Consider the following 21,793-nt stretch of genomic DNA (forward strand, 5'->3'; position numbering starts at 1 on the left):
AACCCTAACCCTAACCCTAACCCCATCGTAGTATCATTGTCTTCAAACTTCTACAATAAACCGGCTTTCAACACATACCACCCCGCATCCTTTGTCTGGTAGACCACAATAGCGACCGACATTATTAAACAGGCTCAGGCTAGGTGAGGCTGCTAAGACCAGCATTCATCCGCACACACTACCCCCCTCACCAATCGTAAGGTTCCTGGTTTTGAGTGATGTTTGGTCTGCACACACACGTTCCCAGGCCAGGTGAAGTTGGTGCTGTCGCTCTTCAAGAACCTGGGCTCCTTCCTCACCACCAAGAACTCCACCCTGCGGCTGGGGCTGGGGCTGGGCCAGGGGTCAGAGGTCAGGGGCCGTAGCCTGGCGGTCAACTCCCACGTGATCTCTGCCTCTGTTCACCGCGGCGTCAACAGAGTGTACCTGTCTGAGCCTGTGATCTTCACCCTGCGACACCTGCAGGTGGGCGCACTGCTACCTCTGTGGCATGCTGTGGTGTGTGTCTGTGAGTGTGTTTGTGCACATGTGTGTGCGTGTTCTGCACTTTCTATAAAACATTTAACGAAAAAAATAACGAAAACGCGATTATTAGTTTTTTGGTTGTTTGACACTGAAATCGAAATCGCGATCAAAATTTGATTTATCGCCCAGCGCTAGCTTGCGTGCACGTTTGTCTATGTGTATGGATACACAACACAGTGTATGGATCTGTGTACGTTATGTAAATGAAACCCCCCTCCCCCCCCCCACCCAACACTCCTCACAGCAGGAGAACCACTACGGCCCTAACTGCTCCTTCTGGAACTCCTCGGGGTCCTTGGGCAGCGGCAGGTGGTCCACGCAGGGCTGCCGCCTTCTGCACTCCAACAACACACACACCACCTGCGCCTGCAACCACCTCTCCAGCTACGCCGTGCTCATGACGTACCAGCAGCCTGCGGTGGGTGCTCCCCCCCCCCCCCCCCCCCCCCCCCTCGCCCTCTCACTCACCCTCCATTTCACGGGCCGGGAGTCACGGCCAATCGGATTAGCACATTATTAATTATTCACCGTTTTTGGTTGTATTTCATTGAAGTGTATGGCAGTTTTGGGCACGGTGTTAGACTAAACTGTTCTGTCGTACAGCTTGTGTGATTGAAGTGAGTCCTTGTACGGCCCCGTTTCAGAGCATATTCGCTCCAACCATTTTTTTCGTTAAGATTTCTCTTTGTCCAATTCACAGAATGAACGGACCATCTTATATCGTTTTGTGTGCGCCTACCGTGTCTTCTGTGTGTACGGTGTCCCCTTATAAAGGACGGCTGGCGAGAACCTTCAAAAGAAATTCATCTAATGCTCCAAAGCTTAAGACACCAGAGATTATAATAATAAGCCTTTTCTTGAAAAACTAATACAAAACTACAGAAGCCACATGGAGCTCTATATTAAAGGCACCTTGTAGTGGTGAAATGATATTTGTGTAAACAGCATCCTATTGCTCATTAACTCCGCTACACCTAAACTAACAAGGCACATATATTTTAATGCAAGCAATTTAAAGAACAATCGACATTAACTGCGCACTAGCTTGCCAGAGAGATACGATTTATGGAAGACACTACTTTCTACCAGGTCTATTTAGAGGTAATTTCCTTTACATAACGTTGAGTGTCTCTTCTTTTTCGCTACAGTGCTGCAAGTTACTTTTTGATAATAGTGCAATAGTCCTGTGTTATTTTTAGGGGCTGCTGACATGGAGGTTTTCTTAAAGTTAGTTCCTCCAACAAAAACCTCTAGATCACTACCATTTGTGCTATGCACGTACGCAGACGCTGCAGACGTTACCAACCTGGCTGGTTCGTTTCCATAATGTATCGGGATGTCTGGAGTTTTTGTGACGCAGGGCGGAGCGTGTCTGACGCAACACATAGACCCTTTTGTGACGCTTTGCCCACTGGTATCTGGGCTGATGCTACTCTCTGAAATGACAGAAAGAAACCAACGTTTCTATACTTCTTCAATTCTGTCCTTCCACCAGATGAATTGGTGCAATGCTGCTGAAATATTAACATAAATACAAACACAGCGAAACGAAACGAAACGAAACAAGTGATTCATCATTTTTCTTTTTATTGAAACTCGTTGTGTATTCAGCTCAGGGGCGGATCCGAGACAGTCTCGTGGGCTAGGATGTCTCGACTCTGAGCTGAAAAGTCCCAGCTTTGAGCCCCATCGTAGACATCGTCGAGAAAGTTTCTGCTCTGTGATAAGACGCTAGATAGCATGTCTACTAAAAAGCCAAAGCATCCGTCAAGCCTCTGTTCTGTTCTCCCTCCCAGTCCGGGGTGGGGGTAGAGGAGCTGCTGGTGTCCGGGGTCTCGTGGGTGGGCATCTCGGTGGCCCTGGTGTGCCTGGCCGGCTGCCTCACCACGCTGTGCTGTCAGGGGGCGCCCTGGCACAGCGACCACAGCAACATCCACTGCAACCTGTGGGCCAACCTCCTCATCACCGAGCTGCTTTTCCTCGTGGGCGCCAACAAGACGCAGTTCACAGTGAGTGCCGCCCCCCACGCGTCTGAACACAGCGCAGTGGTTCGGGACGGGGACGTTATCCTTGATATCATTTTTTTCAAGTTGGTTTATTGTCAAATGCACAACATAACAGGCAAAGCAGTCATAGCTGGCAATGGAATTGTATTAAAGATGTCCTTAAAAAAGCAATAATATATAAAAAAAAGAAAGAAAGTAAAAAATAGTTTCAGATAAAAAAAAAGAGCAACAAATCTTGATCAGACTGAACAACAGGGCTGCAGTCAGTTCAGTCCTCATTGATCGGTCTCCTTCTTTTTCTCCCCCTCTGTCCCTCCCACCTTTACTCCCTCTCTATATTCAACCCTCTTTTTTCCCATCCCCACCTCTCTCTTTTTGCTCTCCCACCCTCCTCTCTCTCCTCTCTGCCCCATCTCCTGCCTCCCTCGCCACCTCTCTCTCCCGTTCCTCTCCCCACTTGCTATATCTCCCTCTGCCTCCTCCCATCTCCCCTTGTCTCTCTCTTTCTCCCTTCATCCCCTCTCCACCTCTCTTTCTGTCCCTCTCTTCTCCCCATCTCCCCCACCCTCTCCCTCCCTCCCCTCTCCACTTATCCCCCTCTCTCCCTCCCTTTCACCTCTCCCCTCATCTCCCTCTCTCCTTCCCTTCCCTCTCTCCCTCCGTTCACTCTTCCCCTATCCTCTCCCCCTATCACCCTCTCTCCCTCCCTCTCACCTGTCCCCTCCTCTCCCCCCTTCCCCCTCCCTCCCTCTCCCCCTCTCTCTCTCTCTCTCCCCTCCTCTCTCCCCTGACCCTCTCCAGGTGGCGTGCTCCATCGTGGCGGGCATGCTGCACTTCTCCCTGCTCTCGGTGTTCTGCTGGCTCTGCCTGGAGGCGGTGGAGCTGTACCTGCTGCAGAGGGAGGTGTTTGAGGGCCAGAACTCCAGGAGGAAGTACTTCTACCTGTCGGGGTACTCTGTCCCCGTGCTGGTGGTGGCCGTCTCCACAGCCATAGACTTCAGAGGATACGGCTCCAGCACTGCGTAGGTGGTGGGACGTCTGACCTCTGACCTCTGTGTGTGTGTGTGTGTGTGTGTGTGTGTGTGTGTGTGTGTGTGTGTGTGTGAGTGTGTGTGTGTGTGTGTGTGTGTGTGTGTGTGTGTGTGAGCTGTGCTTGTCTTGATTGGGCACAAGACCTACATGGTCGGAACCCATTGTTTACTGTATTTTGTGTTTTTACTAAATCTGTGTGTGTGTGTGTGTTTGTGTGTATATGTCTGTGCTGTGTACCTGTTCTTGTTTTGAAAGGTGCTGGCTTCGAACAGACAATTATTTCATATGGAGCTTCCTTGGACCGGTGGCTTTCATAATAACGGTAAGTGGTTACTTGTGTCCTACAATATTAATTGGAATGTGATCGATATGGACACACACACATCTGACCTCTGACCTCTGACCTCTGAACGTTGGACCACAGCTCAACCTGGTTGTCTTGGTGATGACCCTGCACAAGATGCACAGCTCTGCTGCCCTCAAGCCAGACTCCAATCGACACGATAACCTAAGGTCAGTAGTAACAATACCGTCATCATCATCATCACGGTAGCATCATGGTCATCATCACCATCATAATCCCGCGAGCAGGCTGTCACCCTGCGTGGTTGGCTCCGCCGTCGGTGTGTGAATGTGTGTATGAACGTCATCCCCATCATCCCCTCCCAAACACACACACACACACACACACACACACACACACACACACACACACACACACACACACACACACAACCAACCCGCTCCGTGTGATGCAGTCGCCCTTTGGACATGGCTCCATAGCTACAGGTGTTGTCAACCAGTGTGAACTGTGTGTTCCTTACAGGGCGTGGGCGGTGGGCTCGCTCACCCTCCTCTTCCTCCAGTGCGTGACATGGTCTGCAGGCCTGGTCTTCCTCTCCGCTCCCTCCCTCCTCCTGGCCTACCTCTTCTCCTCGCTCAACACCGCCCAGGGCCTGCTGATCACCATACTGCACTGCACCCTGGCCCGCAAGGTTGGTCTGTGTGTGTGTGTGTGTGTCCGCGTGTGTGTGTGTGTGTGTGTGTGTGTGTGTGTGTGTGTGTGTGTGTGTGTGGGTGCGTGTGCGTGCGTGCGTGCGTGTGTGCGTGCGTGCGTGTGTGTGTGTGTCTGCCCGTTTAGTCTGTGGTGAGGTGTCTTTGTGTGTCTTTGTGGTGTGATGGTGTCATCTTAAGTTTGTATTTTTATACGTTTTATTTATCCGAACTTTAATAAAACTTTTCTGGTGTGACAATAAAACAATAAAATAAAGTTTATTTTTAAACTGCGTTACCTTATTATTTTAGTGAGGACTCATAAATAACTACAATTAACTAATGTTAGGGAAATCTGTTTATGTTTTGTTGCGCGTTTCTGGAATTTCTTTTTTAAATATATATCGGCCGATATATCTGAACATCAGATTTTTAAGTCACCAAATATTTGTATCGGTATCGGCCTTAAAAATCCTTTATCGGTCGGGCTCTAATCATATCTTATGACACGCCTGTGTTGAATACTAACCCTTTCTTACTGGTCTGTTAACGGCACTGAGCAGTCTGTTATTTCTGAATAACCAACTGTTGCCACGGATGCTATTTTGCTATTTGGTTGCAGTAGCAATAAAATCATAATTTTAATCTTCGTCAGGGTGATTAATAACCCCTATGGGTCGTGTCGGGGTCCTGCATCACCCTGTTCTCCGTTCACCTCGGATTCTTATATTGACGAGGGGCGCAATATGCGAGGGAAGAAACGTGACGGTGTAACGACCTCCCACCACCGCCAGCGCCCCCTACAGGCGGTTAGTTGAGCTACACCCTGAATGGTAAACGGACTGCACACACATCGCTTTACAATACGGGCCTGACGTTCACCCATCCATACACACATTCACCCGTACACCGACGGCCGAGTCAGCCATGCAAGGCGACGGCCAGCTGGTCAGAGCGGTTAGGGTGGAGGTGCCTTGGTTCGGGGACCCCCCCTCGCCACCGCCGCCTCGTGTGATCATCAGGCCCCGAGAAGCACCCCGTCCCACGGCGTGGGACGGGGGGGCCTTTTTCCGCGGGGCCTGATGATCACACGAGGCGGTGTTCCTGCGTGCAGGGCCAGAAGGACTACGGCCGCTGCCTGCGTCTGTCCCAGTGCTGCGGCGGCTCCTCCTCCAGCTCCCCGGACTCTGTGAAGGGGGCGGCGCTGCGCTCCAACAACCGCTACAGCAGCAGCCAGGCCCGCAGAGCCACCGCCAACAGACAGGTAAGAGGGGCGCCCCCCCGGGCCCCCGGCCCTCCGGCCCCCCTGCCCTCCGGCCCCCCTGCCCCCCGGCCCTCCGGCCCCCCTGCCCTCCGGCCCCCGCTCTCTCTCTCACTATGTCCCTCTCCGTTAAGTTACGCTCTCACTATTATTATTATTTTTTGTTATCCCATTGTATTGTTTTATTTATTTATGTACTTTATATTTTCTTCTTCCTTCTTTTCTTCTTCTTTCTTTATATATATATATATATATATACTATATATATGTATATAATATTTTTTTATTTTAAATGTATTTATTACTTCATAGTCTTGCAGTGTTGTTCTGGTTGTTTGACCAACTGTTTATATCTGTTGTGCATTTTGATTTCTGTTTTTATTTGTACATGTTATAATCAGGGCGTCATTGATAAAGAGAGCCTGCTCCGAATGGCCTTCCCTGAATAAATAAAGGTTTAATAATCATTTTCAAGCTTGTATGAGAATTACAGATATGGGATTAGGGGAGATAAAGATTCACATTGCCGAAGCACACGGACATGGATGGGTTGTTATTTTATTAACATTAACATTGTTTGTAACGTTGGTTATTTAGGATTTCTAACGCATGGCCTTCGTGTGTTGTGACAGAGCCGCATCCGGAGGATGTGGAACGACACGGTGCGCCGACAGACCGAGTCCTCCTTCATCGCCACGGACGTCAACAACACCCCCACCCTCAACAGAGGTAAGGGTATGACCTGTACTGCACCCAGCACCACTCAAACACCCACCGCCTGTTTCTCATTCAAACTGAATAAATGCCCTATACCTCTTCCTCCTCTTCCCTCCTCCCTGCTTCCTCCTCCTCGACCTCATCACTAATCTTTTTTTCTCGCCTCCTTACGTCCACTCGTCCTCATCTTTTCCTCTTCCCTGTTTTATCTTCCTCCTTACTACAACCTCATAGTCCACGTGTTGGACTCCTTTTTCGTCTAGCCTCGTCATCTTCCTCTTTCTCCTTCTTCTCCACCTCCTCCGCCCCCTGCTCCACTTCCTTTTTTTCTTCTTCCTCCTCCACCTCCACCTCCTCTTTCTATTAATTCTCCTGCTCCTCCTGCTCCTCCCCCTAATCATATTTTTCCTCCACCTACTCCTAACTCCTGTTTTACTCTCCACCTTCATCCATCCTCCCTCATCCTCAGCCTCCTCTCCTACCAAATCATCCTCCTACTCCTGGCCTCTTCCTCCTCCTCCATCACCTCTTTCCTCCTCACCTATCCCTATCCTCCCTACTACTACCATCCCTCCTCCTCCTCCACCTCTTCCTCCTACACCTCCTCCTCCTTCTCCACCTCCTCCTCCACCCTCCTCTTCCTCCTCCACCTCCTTCTTCTTTCTGCTCCTCAGCTGCCTTGGGGAACCACTTCCTGACTAACCCTGTGCTGCAGACGCACCCTGGAGCGTCCCCCTATGACACTCTGCTAGCCCAGGGCTACAGCCAGCCCTTCACCTCCACAGGTACGCCTGGGCAGAGCGCTGTGTGCATCCAGTCTAACACCAAACCTTCTGACCCAACCTCGGGCGGCTCACAAGGTTCTAGGAAGATTACCCAGGCCTAGGGCATGTCGGAAGTGCAATATGCGTTTTCGCTTCGGTTGCTCGGGTTTTGAGGAAAGTAGTAAATAACCCCTGAGTCATTACGCACACACACACACACACACACACTCACACACACACCACACACACACCACACCACACACACACACACCCACACTAAACACACACACACCACACACACACACACACACACACACCACACACACACACACACACACACACACACATACACACACACACACACACACACGTTCACATTATGTTGCTATTGTGCAAAGTGTTGGAGCATGGATGTGTATATACAGAGTATGTTTGAGTGTGTTGTTGGACAATTTAATTTCCCTAACCACATTCGAGTGAAGGCGTTCTTTCCTTTACAACCTGAAATGTTTGTTTGTCTTTTTCCTTTGTGCCCTTTTCCCGTCTTCCTGTTCCTCCGTGTCACACGGACCAGTAGGAACCTTCAGAAACAAGCCGAGTATGAGCACACTTTATTCGCTCCCCATCCACTAGCCATTCTAACTCCACCTCCGTAGAAACATCATGAAGACACACAGCATCTCCATGTGGTTGTTTCATGACTCACCAAAGGATTCAATTCCTTGCCCCAAAGTATTTGCACCGCCTAAATACTCCACCCAGGTTAATCATCAATCCCAAACTCCTCCAAGAACCAGACTCAAACCCCCATCCTCTCATACATACATACATACATACATACATACAGTCGCTCATCTCCAGCTCTGCCCGCTGCCGGTGCCCGTGTCTGTCCCACCCCTCTGTCCCCTCACCATGCGTCTGTGTTGCGTTTCCCCCCCCAGAGGGCGGCGTGTCCGCGGGCCAGGAGCCCTGCGGCCTGGACAGCGTGTGTCTCAACGGCGGCTACACCCCCAACACCTTCACCCTGCACGGCCTGGCCTCCGCCCCGGGGTCCCGCGCCGGGGTGGTGGGCAGCACCGACCTCCTGAGGGGCGAGGGGGGCGGCGGAGGGCTGGGGGTGGACGACGTCTCCCCCGGGGCGCTCCTCTCCCCCCACTCCGGGGGGGTCCCGGAGTTGGGCGGTGGCGGCGGCGGTGGCGGCGGGATGCGGCGGAACCTGTCGGACGCGGCGGCGCTGGAGAAGATGATCATCTCGGAGCTGGTGCAGAGCAACCTGAGGCCGGCCGCGCCCATGCCCGTGCCCCCCGAGCGCTACGGCAGCCTGGCCCGCCCCCTCCACGAGCGGGCCGGCCACGCCCACAGCGCCACGCTCACGCGCCACTCCCAGCAGCAGCAGCACGGCCACGAGGGCTGGGCGGCCGCCCTGCCCACGCAACCAGCCCCGCCCGGGCCCCCCGACGGCTGGCCCTCCGGCCGGCCCCAGCCCGGGGACCCCGAGCTGCACCAGGGCCCCGGGCTGAGGGGCCAGGACCTCCACCACCCCGTGGCCGCCGTGCAGGCGCGCCTGCAGGAGGGCTGGGCCCACGCCGCGCACGGCGCTCCCGGGAGCGCCGACCCCAAGGAGAAGCTGAAGGACGGGGACCGGGCGCAGCTGCAGTGCACCCTGGGCCGCCGCGGGCTGCTGCAGGACAGGCAGCAGGCGCGGACCCCGGACATCCAGGCCCGGCCCTACTCCACCATCAGCCGCACCCCGGGGACGCTGTCGCGGCACCGCGCCGCCGCCGCCGCCGCCGAGGGGGCGGGCGGGGCGGCGGGGGAGAGGGAGCGCGAGAGGGACCGGGAGAGGGACCGGGACCGCTACCGGGACAGGCCGCTGCCCCCGCCGCCGCCCCCTCCCCCGCAGGAGGCGGAGCCTCTGTACAAGGCGCTGGAGGAGCCCCTGCTGCACCAGCAGCGGGACGCGGCCATCGCCGAGTGGCAGGCGGGCCAGGGGAAGGACGAGATGTTCCTCCTGAAGCGGGACGCCCTGGCGGAGGACTGGAGGGAGCGCGGGCCCGGCGAGGGCCACCCGTCCCAGAAGACGGCCGCGGACGGGACGGAGGAGTGGCGGAGCGGCGCCGAGCGGGGGAGGGAGGACCCCCTGCTGCTGGAGAAGAGGGACGGCCGGCTGGAGGTGTGGCGGGGCGGCGGGGAGGAGTCGGACAAGGAGGAGACCTTCATCACGCAGAAGAACGAGTTTGCCATGGACCGCTGGAGGGGCGGGGCCGAGCGGGAGACGGAGGAGCCCCTGTTCCTGAAGGAGCGGGACGGCTGGAGGAGCCTGGTGGAGCAGGACAGCGAGGAGTTCAAGCCCAAGGACGGGGCGCTGGAGGTGTGGCGGGGCGGCGTGGACATGGAGCGGGACGAGTCCTTCCTGTTTGACGGCAAGGACGCCAGCGGCGGCAGCGGCGGCAGCGGGGTGTGGCGGCGGCGGCGGCGGCGGCGGCGGCGCATGGACGGGTGGCAGCGCGGCGCCGAGCGGGGGTCCTTCGCTACCACGGCGACCGGTGAGGACTCCTCTGGACACCTACAACCCTGCCCCTGAGCCCCGACGTGGACCTGGACCCCGGACTCCTCGCCCATCTACGCCCGGGACTCCAACCCCTCGCCGCTGTACCCGGGCGGAGCGCCGCTCCCCGCCCGTCGGCGTTCTTCCCGCGCGGCTCGCCGCCCGCCAACATCTTCGCCTCGCGCGAGCCCAGCCCGCCTCCTCCTCCTCCGGCGCGGCGGCGCGCGGCGGCGGCGGCGGCGGCGGCGGCCTCTACTCCCGCCACTCCCCGCAGGTGTACAGCCGCGGCAGCTCCCCGCCGCCGCCGCCGCGCTTCTACACGCGCACCACCCCGCCCTCCCTGTCCTACCCCGACAGCAGCCCCGAGGGCCCGGAGGAGCTGAGCCCCACGGGGCAGCGGCCGCAGCGGCCCGCCCTGGACCTGCCCTACAGCATGGGCCGCCCGCCGCTGGGGCCGCGACCCAACCACCTGCAGACCTTCTACCAGCCGCCGCCGCTGGCCGCCAACGGGGAGCCGGGCTACCTGGCGGACGCCGGCGGCGACGCGGAGGACGGACAGATGCAGCGGGTGACCAGCCTGTGACTAGGGCGGTGGTGATCGGGGGCGTAGACAGCAGGAAGGAGGCAGCCGGGGAGAGCCATTGAAACCACGCAACAAGCGCACGCACACTCAAACAGCACACACACGCACACACACACAGGGGAAAAAAAAAAAACGACACGCTACAATTCGGAACGAGTGAAATGGCGATCCCTGATGAGTGACTTGTGTATAAAGGTCAAGACAAGGCGGTACGTCGGCACTTGCTGATGAGGATGATGATGATGATGATGATGATGATGATGATATTGAGTTTGACGGCTCCTTCCTGCTTCTATCTGCCGATCACCACGAGAAGGTTATCCCCCTCTTCACGTTTTGTTACTTTTCTATGACTGTGATCCATTGACCCCAATCCCCTCCTCCTCTCTGTCTCCTCGCCTCGTGCCCCCTCTCCCGAGCCCTCCTGTTCTCTCCCCTCCTCATTGGTGCTTGATCCTCATTCGGTCATTGTCTTCGATTCTATTGGTTCCTCCGCTGGGTGTCGCCCCTTCCCCGTAGCAAGCAAACAGTGTGTCAAAGAAGCACTTGTGTGTTGCCAAAAAAAATCATTTTTAAAGAACATGTGCATGACTTTATAGTGGCTTTTCAAGGCTACATACTATAAGAGGAAAGAGCGAAAGTGTACGTGTGTGTGTGTGTGGGTCTGAGTGTGCTTGTGTGTGTGTGTGTGCGCACGTATGTCTGTGTGTGTGTGTGTGCGTGCAAGTTGGAGCGTGTGCGAGCGTGTGTGGGTCTATACATCCTTCTTATATAATTAACGTGTCACAGTGGAACATTTTATTAATATCAACGGAGACTCAAGGAAGGCCTCCCCCTGCTGATTCCTAACTCTTGACCGGTCCCAGTTCACATCCAGACCAAAACGTCAGCCCTCTGCCACAGACTGCTGGTGATGGACTACGTGCCCTTGGTTGCGTCGTCACGGCAACAGAACGATTGACTCCAAAAAAACGATCACAAACTTTGATGCGATCTTTGGGGAGCCCTGTACATAACAAACCCTAAAGTGTTCTGATTGTCTTGTATTGTTATTGAAGTAAAAGTAAATATGTGAACAAAGTAAAGCGTGTGTCTTTCTTTCTTCTTTGTATTCATTGGATACTTCTTGCTTATGGGACGGTTTGAATTCCTCCGCCGGTTGGGTTTCGGTGTCGTCTCTTCCAAGGTGCAGGACGTTTTGAGTATTAGTGTGTGTGTGATGGATTGGAACAGAATAAGACCAGGTTTCTGGGGAAACTATAAAAAATCACTGCTGCCTTTAATGCCCTGTTGGATCGGAGCAACGGAGAGGTAACTGACACAAATATATTCTACAAACATGGATTACAAATTTTACAACGCTTGGATTATTTACATGGACTTTATAATTCTGTTAGAGTGACCTACGTGAAACTCTTGTTATATATAATATATACATGAATCATGGTATATACCCTCAGAATGACTTGCATCTACGCTGTTAGTACATCACATCCTTTAGTATACTTACATTCACACAGATCAGTGCAAACTCGACTTATCAACTTACTTATTATTGCTTATCTGTAAGATGCAACTTTTAAAAATGAGTTTATATGTATTACATTATTTAGCGTTTCCTCGTACTTGTGGATAATGTCAATGTAAAAATACATAATGTGCACAATCAGTTTACATTTAAGCTCCATCAACACATTGTGTGTTGGCCTGTTTTTCTGTCACAGCAAATGGTGAGTGATTTGAACCCTTTTAAATGTAACTACATTCTATCAATAAACCCTTATTAAACCACAGGAACCAAACCTGTTCAAGGTCCGTAAGGAACCTGTAAAGGACCTTCTAGTAATCCCCTCTGTCCATGTAGCACATTTCACCCACCGTTTACAGGAAATTTTCTTCACAAAAAACAGGCGTAAAAATAGTTGTAACAGGGCTGCAGAGAGCTCAGTGGAAGTCGGAGAACACGTAGCGTTCAGGATTCTCGTGGGATTTTGCAAAAAACCAACCCAGGCTGGACCTAAACAGTGACTGCGCCGTGCCAGAGTTCCAGCCCATTTCATTTGTTTTCCACCAAGGCCATTGCCTCAGTGTCCATCGTGGAGAATCTAGGACATAAAGACAATCCTGGTCGTCTGCAGTGAGCTGAAGATGCATGTGCATGGACACGCCCCCCGTTATGAGTGTGTGGACGTGTGCTCTAACAGATGGTGTGGTGGGCTGACAGAGGGGAGAGGGCGGACGATAACACACGTCTGGAGCTTTTGAACATGGAGGACACATGGAACGCCTGGGACAGAAACACAGAAATAAACAGCCATGAGACACGTTGGCCTCAACACACATGCACACACACACACACACATTCTCATCCTGAGTCTCAATCACTTTCCCTCTCTTCCATGGTCACACAACACACTCTGTCACATGCGCACACACACGCAAACATAAGATACACACATAAACACACGCAAACATGGATGCAGACCCAAACACGAACACGCACATGCATGCAGAAATGCGCACAGACGCACACACACACACACACACACACACACACACACACATGCACACACACACACGCACGCACGCACACAAACATGCATGCAGACAAACACACACACATGCATGCAGAAAGGCACACACAGACACACACACACACACACACACACACACACACACACACACACACACACACACACACACACACACACACACACACACACACACACACACTCAAACCCATGATCAACAAGGCAGAGTCCACTGACCACCCAGTAGGCGGTGAGCGCTCCCTGCGCGTAGCCCGTCAGCACGTCGGTGGCGTGGTGGCGGTGGTCGGAGACGCGGGTCAGGCCCGTGTACACGGCCAGCAGCACCAGGAGGGACTGGAGCAGAGGCCTCAGCAGCCGCGCCCCGCTCCACCGCAGCCGTGCCTGCAGGTAGAACTGCAGGACAAGGCAGGTGCACAACAAACACACGCACAGACACACACACACGCATGCACACACACACACACACACGCACACGCACAGACACACACACACACGCACACACACACACACACACGCACTCGCACACAGACACAAACGCAGACATGTACACACACACACATGCACACACACGCACAAACACACACGCATGATAAACAAATACACTGACCACATCAACAGCTTGTTTTCGGCTAAAGTCGATGGAGAGCGTAGCGGGTGCAGCATGTTCCATCTTCTTGATTGGATTTCGATTTTGTAGGCGTTAGTGACAGCTTCATTCAAAGTCTCTGTTGCATTGCATAACAATTTGAATCAAGTTAACAGTTTTTACATTTAACCATTTATATGGGCTACTTCATCAGTGGAGTTTTGTATCCGAGTTGGAGTTGAAAGAAAAATGAAATAAGCAATTAAATATGATGAGATAGTGTTCATATGTAGGAATATTTGCCAAGGAGGATGCGTAGGATTAACCCTGACCCCTTTCTGGACTGTATATCTCAGCCTGTGATCAGTGCTAATTCACCAATAGAATAGGTAGCTCAAATATAGAACATAGCTCAAATATAAATATTTACACTGTTATTTACACTAGCATTTACACTGTCAGGATATCCCTCCCTGTGTAGGTATACATGTGTAATACTTTTTTGTGCATACTTCAAGCAACTATCAAGCAACTCATTTTTCTGTGGTTACAAGAACAAGACTATTAGCAAAGAATGTAAAGGACTTATTGAACAATGCAGTGCAATGTGAAACTTTGAATATCTCAAATCCCAATATGACTGGAGCTGGCCGTCACTATTCTGTCTTCTTTTCATCTAATCCGTATTATTAGCAAAAACAAAAGAGCAAAGCACATTACTAAGCAGAGCTCTGTTCTCTGTTCTCCTGCCCGCAAACAAGCATGCACAAACAGGCATTCACACACACACACACACACACACACACACACTCAAACACACACACACACACACACACACACACACACACACACACACACACACACACACACACACACACACTCACACCCACACACACACACACACACACACACAAACACTCTAACACACACACACACACACACACACACAAACACTCTAACACACACACACACACACACACACACACACACACACACACACACACACACACACACACACACACACACACACACACACCACACACACACACACACACACACACACACTCACAAACACACACACACACACACACAATGGAGTTGAGCAGTGAGCCAGGGAGAGGAGGTCAGACTGCTCCCGGCTCTGAACAAAGCAGCCTCTGTGTCCCACATCTCTTTTCAACATGTTTCTCTCTCTCTCTCCCATACCTCCTTCTATTCACCCGCTCCTCTAGGCTGGGGCGACCATGGGCCCCCATTATGCGAGCCAGGGACATGCAGTAAAGAGGGGGCCGGACGGTGCAGGTCCATAAGGATCACTCACCGCGAGGTAGAGGGCGGTGTACATGGCGAAGGAGGCGTGGCCCGAGAAGAAGGACTTCCTGGGGCACAGAAAGATGGCGATAAGGAAAGACGGAATGAAAGAACGTTGAAAAGAACAAAAAAATATGGATATTTCATGCGATTTATAGAATAGAAAATGACACATCTTTATTTGCCACAAAGGAGGGGTTTATCCTTGGAGGTCAACAGAACTGACCAACACCGGGATCCACAACACAGACACACACACACACACACATACACACAAAAACACACAAACACACACACACACAAAGCCCCCTGCCAAAAGAAGCACACACACACATACCTGGCCTCCTCCACCCTCTTCCACGGGTGGGTGCTGTTGTGGCAGCTCACGCTCGCCACGTAGGTCCCGGGCGTGCAGTTGAGCGAGGCGTAGGTGACGCCGCACACCGCCAGGAAGTGGGGCCGCAGCCGCCCCACACTCAGCTTGGCCATGTTGGTCAGCGATTGGCCGACGAAGCAGCCAAACAGGAAGCCTCCGAGCTCCTTGTAGAGACGGGAGACGTACAGGTTCCTGACGAACGACCGCGAGCTGATGCCCAGGAAGCGCACGCGGAAGCACTCGCCAATGACGATCTACACAGAGAGAGAGAGAGAGACCACCACACCGTGACACCACCCGATCGCCCGTCCATCCCTCGCGCCCTAGCGGTGGTATCCTGCCGTCCACTACTGTCCCCTTATCAGCTGATATCATATCGATCGATGACAATGGGTCAATCGATTGATCGATCGATACCTCTTTCTTCCTTGCTGATTAAGGGAGTTTTTTCTTGCCCTTTTGGGGGCTTGGGTCAGAGGGGTTTCATACATATTTGGCCTGTTAAGCCCTTTGTGACTGTAATGGTGATTATGGGCTGTACAAATAAATCTAATATTCCATGCTAATATACAAAATAATCCTTTGAGGATTCTTGAGACCACCACCAAGCAGTAGACAACACAACACGAGGGGAAGGAAAGATTGAGAGCAAGGAGACGACAATGGGTCTACCTTCAGCAATGAGTGGGAAATGTTGAAGATGTTGATGATGATGATGATGATGATGATGATGATGATGATGATGATGATGATGAGGGGATGTTGATGATGATGTTGATGATGATGATGATGATGATGATGTGATGATGTGGATGATGATGATGAAGATGATGATGATGATGTGGATGATGTGGATGATGTGATGATGATGTTGATGATGTGGATGATGTTGATGCCGTTGATGATGTGGATCATGTTGATGATGTGATGATGATGTGATGATGATGTTGATGATGATGTTGATGATGTGGATGATGTTGATGATCATGTTGATTATGGAGTTTGAGAATGTCTGTACTTTTCCCTTTTTAGCCCATATTATCCAAAACCACTTACAGGTAACACAGAAAGTTTGTTACAGGTGACGTATTATACCACCAGGGGTGAGAGTGATTAGCCATTACAAGCCGCTTTGAACATCTGCTAAACATTTGGGATGGATCCCCAATCAGACGTTTGCCTCGGAATGGAACCCTGTCTGCATCGACTCCACCACACCACCACGACTAAGTTAATGGAACCCTATCGGCATCGACTCCACCCCACCACCACGACTAAGTTAATGGAACCCTATCGGCATCGACTCCACCACACCACCACGACTAAGATAATGGAACCCTATCTGCATCGACTCCACTACACCACCACGACTAAGATAATGGAACCCTATCTGCATCGACTCCACCACACCACCACGACTAAGTTAATGGAACCCTGTCTGCATCGACTCCACCACACCACCACGACTAAGATAATGGAACCCTATCTGCATCGACTCCACCACACCACCACGACTAAGATAATGGAACCCTATCTGCATCGACTCCACCACACCACCACGACTAAGTTAATGGAACCCTGTCTGCATCGACTCCACCACACCACCACGACTAAGATAATGGAACCCTATCTGCATCGACTCCACCACACCACCACGACTAAGATAATGGAACCCTATCGGCATCGACTCCACCACACCACCACGACTAAGATAATGGAACCCTATCTGCATCGACTCCACCACACCACCACGACTAAGATAATGGAACCCTATCGGCATCGACTCCACTACACCACCACGACAAATTAATAATGGCTAATGACTAATTAGTTAATGCACTCACAGTGAGCGTGGTGATGAAGATGCCTCCCGCGATGAGCAGTGTGTCGGACACCACCTCCTGGTGGTTGTAAGGGTAGGTGATGCTGGGGTCTCCACACATGAAGCCGGTTCGGTGGGGTCTCACCGCATTTAGCTCACACGTGAGGAACGGGATGGAAGCTGCATGGAGGGTGTGTGTAGGTGTGTGTGTGTGTGTGTGTGTGTGTGTGTGTGTTTGTGTGTGTGTGTAGGTGTGTGTGTGTGTGTGTGTGTGTGTGATTATGTGTGTGTGTGTGTGTGTGTGTGTGTGTGTGTGTGTGATTATGTGTGTGTGTGTGTGTGTGTGTGTGTGTGATCATGTGTGTGTGTGTGTGTGTGTGTGTGTGATTATGTGTGTGTGTATGTGTGTGATTATGTGTGTGTGTGTGTGTGTGTGTGTGTGTGTGTGTGTGTGTGTGTGTGATTATGTTTGTGTGTGTGTGTGTGTGTGTGATTATGTGTGTGTGTGTGTGTGTGTGTGTTGCGTATGATTATGTGTGTGTGTGTGTGTGTGTGTTGCATATTATTATGTGTGTGTGTGTGTGTGTGTGTGTGTGTGTTGCGTATGATTATTTGTGTGTGTGTGTGTGTGTGTGTGTGTGTGTTACGTATGATTATGTGTGTGTGTGTGTGTGTGTTGCGTATGATTATGAGTGTGTGTGTGTGTGTGTGTGTTGCGTATGATTATGTGTGTGTGTGTGTGTTGCGTATGATTATGTGTGTTTGTGTGTGTGTGTGTGTGTGTTGCGTATGATTATGTGTGTTTGTGTGTGTGTGTGTGTGTTGCGTATGATTATGTGTGTTTGTGTTGTGTGTGTGTGTGTGTTGCGTATGATTATGTGTGTTTGTGTTGTGTGTGTGTGTATGTGTGTGTGTTTAAAGGAAGAAAGGATTGAAGAAAGGAAGGTACAGGGGGGTTGGGTGTAGAAGGTGCGATGGACAATGTTTAATTGAATTTCACCAAATATTTTACTTTATTCCATTGCATTTATTTAAGCACAGTTGGACCAGGCAAAGTAAGCATGTCATGTGTTGTCGCACGATGTATGAACTTTGCAGGCGACAGATAAAACTTGAGTCCTTTTGTATCTCGGACACGAGAGCTGAGATCTATTGTGGGAGGGGCAGTATAGCACACCAAGCCAGCAAGAAGACCTACTGTTGAGGGGGAGACAGTGATACCACCACAGCTCGGCTGGGATTTGACGAAGCACACCAGCAGTCATGCTCTCCCTACGTGTGAGCGCATGTCAATGAAACACGTCCACAAACACACATGTATATGCACAAATATGAATACATAAGAAGAGCAATTGCTGGCATGCAACATATATAATATATATACATATACATTTATATGTATATATATGTGGATTTCCATGAAAAGGGAATGTATTTAAAGAGGGGGCATGGCCTCTTCCAAGCGGCCAGAAGAGGATCCAGGATTCGGGGGGTCCTTTGGGGCGAGATTCACTGAGCAAAAGTAAGAAGGATAAGTAAATCAAGAACCCAAATTCCCAAGTGTGTGTGTGTTTGTGTGTGTGTGTGTGTGTGTGTGTGTGTGTGTGTGTGTGTGTGTGTGTGTGTGTGTGTGTGTGTGTGTGTGTGTGTGTGTGTGCGTGTTGTGACTTCACTCCACTCTTGTCAACAGAACAAAGAGCAACTGTGGCAGCAGCCTGAACCATCATTGCACTGTCCCTCCTCCATTTTCTCTCTCTCTCTTACACACACACACACACACACACACACACACACACACACACACACACACACACACACACACACACACACACACACACACACACACACACACACAAACACACATATACAAAAACACACACACATACACACACGCATACACACACACACACACATACACACGAACATGCACACACAAAGACACGCAAATACACACACACACACACACACACACACACACACACACACACACACACACACACACACACACACACACACACACACACACACACACAAATTCACACACAATGCATTCATTTAGCAGATGCTTTCATCCAAAGCAAAGCTTTAACCATGGAAACACAACCAAGAAATAGAAAGAATCATGAGAGTATATACAATTCATCATAAGAAAACGTTTTTTCTCTCTCCCTCCTGTCATTACCCCCCCCCCCCCCCCTTACCCCCTACCACCACAGGGATTTTATTTGTATTTATTTATACTGAAATCCCCCGGGCGAAACTCTTCCCTGGGAACTTTTGGTTGCCATGGAAACGGCAGAATTCCCGGAGCAATGCAGGGAGCAGCTGGCATGGAGTAAAGAACTTGAAAGCTTGCGATGAAGATAAAGAGGTGGATGGGGGGGCGGGGGGAATTAAGTCCATTAAGTTCAGTAAAATACTTTTGGGGTTTTCTTGCTTCCAAGATTCAAGGCACCATATAATCGAAAGTTCAATGTTGGCAACAATCTATTCTTTAAAACAAGAACCCAAACAGACAGATATAGATAGATAGATAGATAGATAGATAGATAGATAGATAGATAGATAGATAGATAGATAGATAGATAGATAGATAGATAGATAGATAGATAGATAGATAGATAGATAGATAGATAGATAGATAGATTACTGAAATATTACTTACCAAGTAATAGACACAGAAGATCTAAGCCGACTAAAAGTTTCCGCTTGGACAGTGCCTGTCCGGTCAAGTCGCAGAATCTCCTGCCAATTCCATGATCCATCCCAATGCCTTTATCCTCTGCTGGTTTGATCTGTAGGTCCTGGTTTGTGACAAGGACGGAGACACTTCGCTGCCCAAATGCATCCAACATGATGACGGTGAGTGTGCACTGTACAGAAGGGGAGGTGATGCTGTTAAAACACTCACTTGATTTGGCCTATTCAATGCATTCGTCGCCACGAGAAACTTCGACTGTCGCCTTTGGTCTACCCCAGACAGTGAATGGGTGCGGACTTAATCCAAAATGGAAAAGCAAGAAATAACACTGAGGTAACGTGATGCCATCTCAAATATACTCCATGAGCAGCGACAGCAGAGATGTGTCACGCGTTTGTTTGAATTGCAATACACATTCCACACAATCCGTCTCGACTCGCATCGCAGAGTACAGTCACCCCCCCAAGAGATGTGGGGACACGGTGTGACGGAGACGTGAAAACGTAGTTGCGCAAAACTTTCTTGAACGCGGGACCTCCGCAAGAGGGGGTCCTAACAGCGGACACAGGACCTGCATGAGTGCTGATATGTTGTCAAAGCCTCTCTTAAGGCTCTCATTTTGTTGGATTTTCTTTCTTTTTGCGTGTCTTTGTTGGACTCTGTGTCTCTAAATATTTCAAACACGGAGATGCAGTCTTTTTTACTTTCTGATATGAAACACAAATTTGGGCACCTGTCGAGCGGAAATTGGAGAGGGGATGACGTAATCCGTCACCAACTCGTCATCGTCATCTCGGAAGGACTCGAAACGCCGCAATACGATGGCGGCCGCGACGCGCGCGACACATACGGCGCTGGCTTTGCGCGTGTTAGCTGGAGCAGAGCCCGTCTCTGTAGCGTGTTGTTTTTGTTTGCCTGTTCAAGAGCCCGTCTCTGAGACGTGGGGTTACGATTTCCAGAATTTTTCCACATAAGATCAGCTGTTGTCATTTGCCAAGTGATAATGCGTTCTGCATTGTTTGGAAGTGTATTCACTTTTTACTGGATGTTTACTGGATTAATCAACTAAATCGTTTTCAACTTCAGATTCGATACACATTGATTTTATTGAATGATTTGGATTTGGGGGAAGCCGTGAGGGTGTGGCGATCACGGTGCGGAACTTGAATAGGTAAAAGTTAGAGGTGAAAGGGATTCCCCCCGTCATTTTATGGGACCGTTACGCACCATGGGGCGCTGGTTCCTTTCGATTAATTTCCCCAGAGGAGAAATCAAAGAGTTTTCGTTTTAGTTACAGTCCCTGCAGTTCTTCGCGGAATCACGGAGACAGCACACTTCCTCTCATCTGATATCGAGGCAGTTTCTAACGACTAATGGAAAAAACATCCGTGAGATAGTTGCATCAATTTACACACACACACACACACACACACACACACACACACACACACACACACACACACACACACACACACACACACACACACATCTCCAATCTCCCACAGCTGATGTAATTTATGTATTTAAAATAGGTTGAACGAGTGACGTAAGACGGGGAAGCAGAGAGAGTGTGAGGGAGAGGGAGGGGGAGAGATTGAGAGAGACAAAGAGTGAGTGATAAAGAGAGAGAGAAAGAGATCAACCTATTGCGTAGTCATTTAGTTCTCTGAGAGAAACTTTTAACTTCCCTAAAAACAGTTCCCTTTGACCAACACGTCACAGGACCACAGAAAATCCAGCCAGAGAGGCTAACTGTTCTCGGTTTATTTGTAAATAGTACACTTTCCGGTCTTCTTTCACCAATACCCTCCCACGCAGGGTAGCCCGCTGCATACAAATTGGGGTTATTCATTCGATCATGTGATGCTGTAAAACTTTGAAGTTGATTGATGTATAAAGCCCCTTAAAATACCAACAAATAAATGTTTTGGTGCAAACAAAGTTTAAACAAAGTTTACATCAAGGTCGGTGCATGCAAAAAGAAAAACTAGCCCTCCCTAATATTTATTTTGTTAT

The 21,793-nt window shown here is 50.6% G+C and overlaps 1 protein-coding gene and 1 pseudogene across 2 annotated transcripts; one reads left to right on the forward strand and one right to left on the reverse strand.

Annotated features, from left to right (window-relative positions):
- LOC130380084 (adhesion G protein-coupled receptor L1-like) overlaps positions 1 to 11,593 on the forward strand; it is a 24,669-nt pseudogene extending 13,076 nt beyond the window's left edge.
- Positions 11,594 to 11,685: 92 nt separating this feature from the next.
- ppap2d (phosphatidic acid phosphatase type 2D) lies at positions 11,686 to 20,243 on the reverse strand. Of its 2 annotated transcripts, XM_056586548.1 has the most exons (7): positions 19,988 to 20,243; positions 19,742 to 19,880; positions 17,099 to 17,256; positions 15,216 to 15,508; positions 14,889 to 14,946; positions 13,198 to 13,374; positions 11,686 to 12,716 (listed from the first exon to the last, which is right to left on the reverse strand). In XM_056586548.1, the coding sequence occupies exons 2-7, from the start codon at positions 19,839 to 19,841 to the stop codon at positions 12,627 to 12,629; spliced, it is 876 nt and encodes a 291-aa protein (XP_056442523.1). In that variant the 5' UTR covers positions 19,842 to 19,880; positions 19,988 to 20,243; the 3' UTR covers positions 11,686 to 12,626. The 2 variants fall into 2 exon arrangements, with proteins under 2 accessions (XP_056442523.1, XP_056442522.1); XM_056586547.1 differs by having other exon boundaries at positions 19,742 to 20,243.
- Between the last annotated feature and the right edge of the window lie 1,550 nt (positions 20,244 to 21,793).

This window comes from Gadus chalcogrammus, chromosome 3 (assembly GCF_026213295.1).
Source record: "Gadus chalcogrammus isolate NIFS_2021 chromosome 3, NIFS_Gcha_1.0, whole genome shotgun sequence".
Classification (NCBI taxonomy): Eukaryota; Metazoa; Chordata; class Actinopteri; order Gadiformes; family Gadidae; genus Gadus; species Gadus chalcogrammus.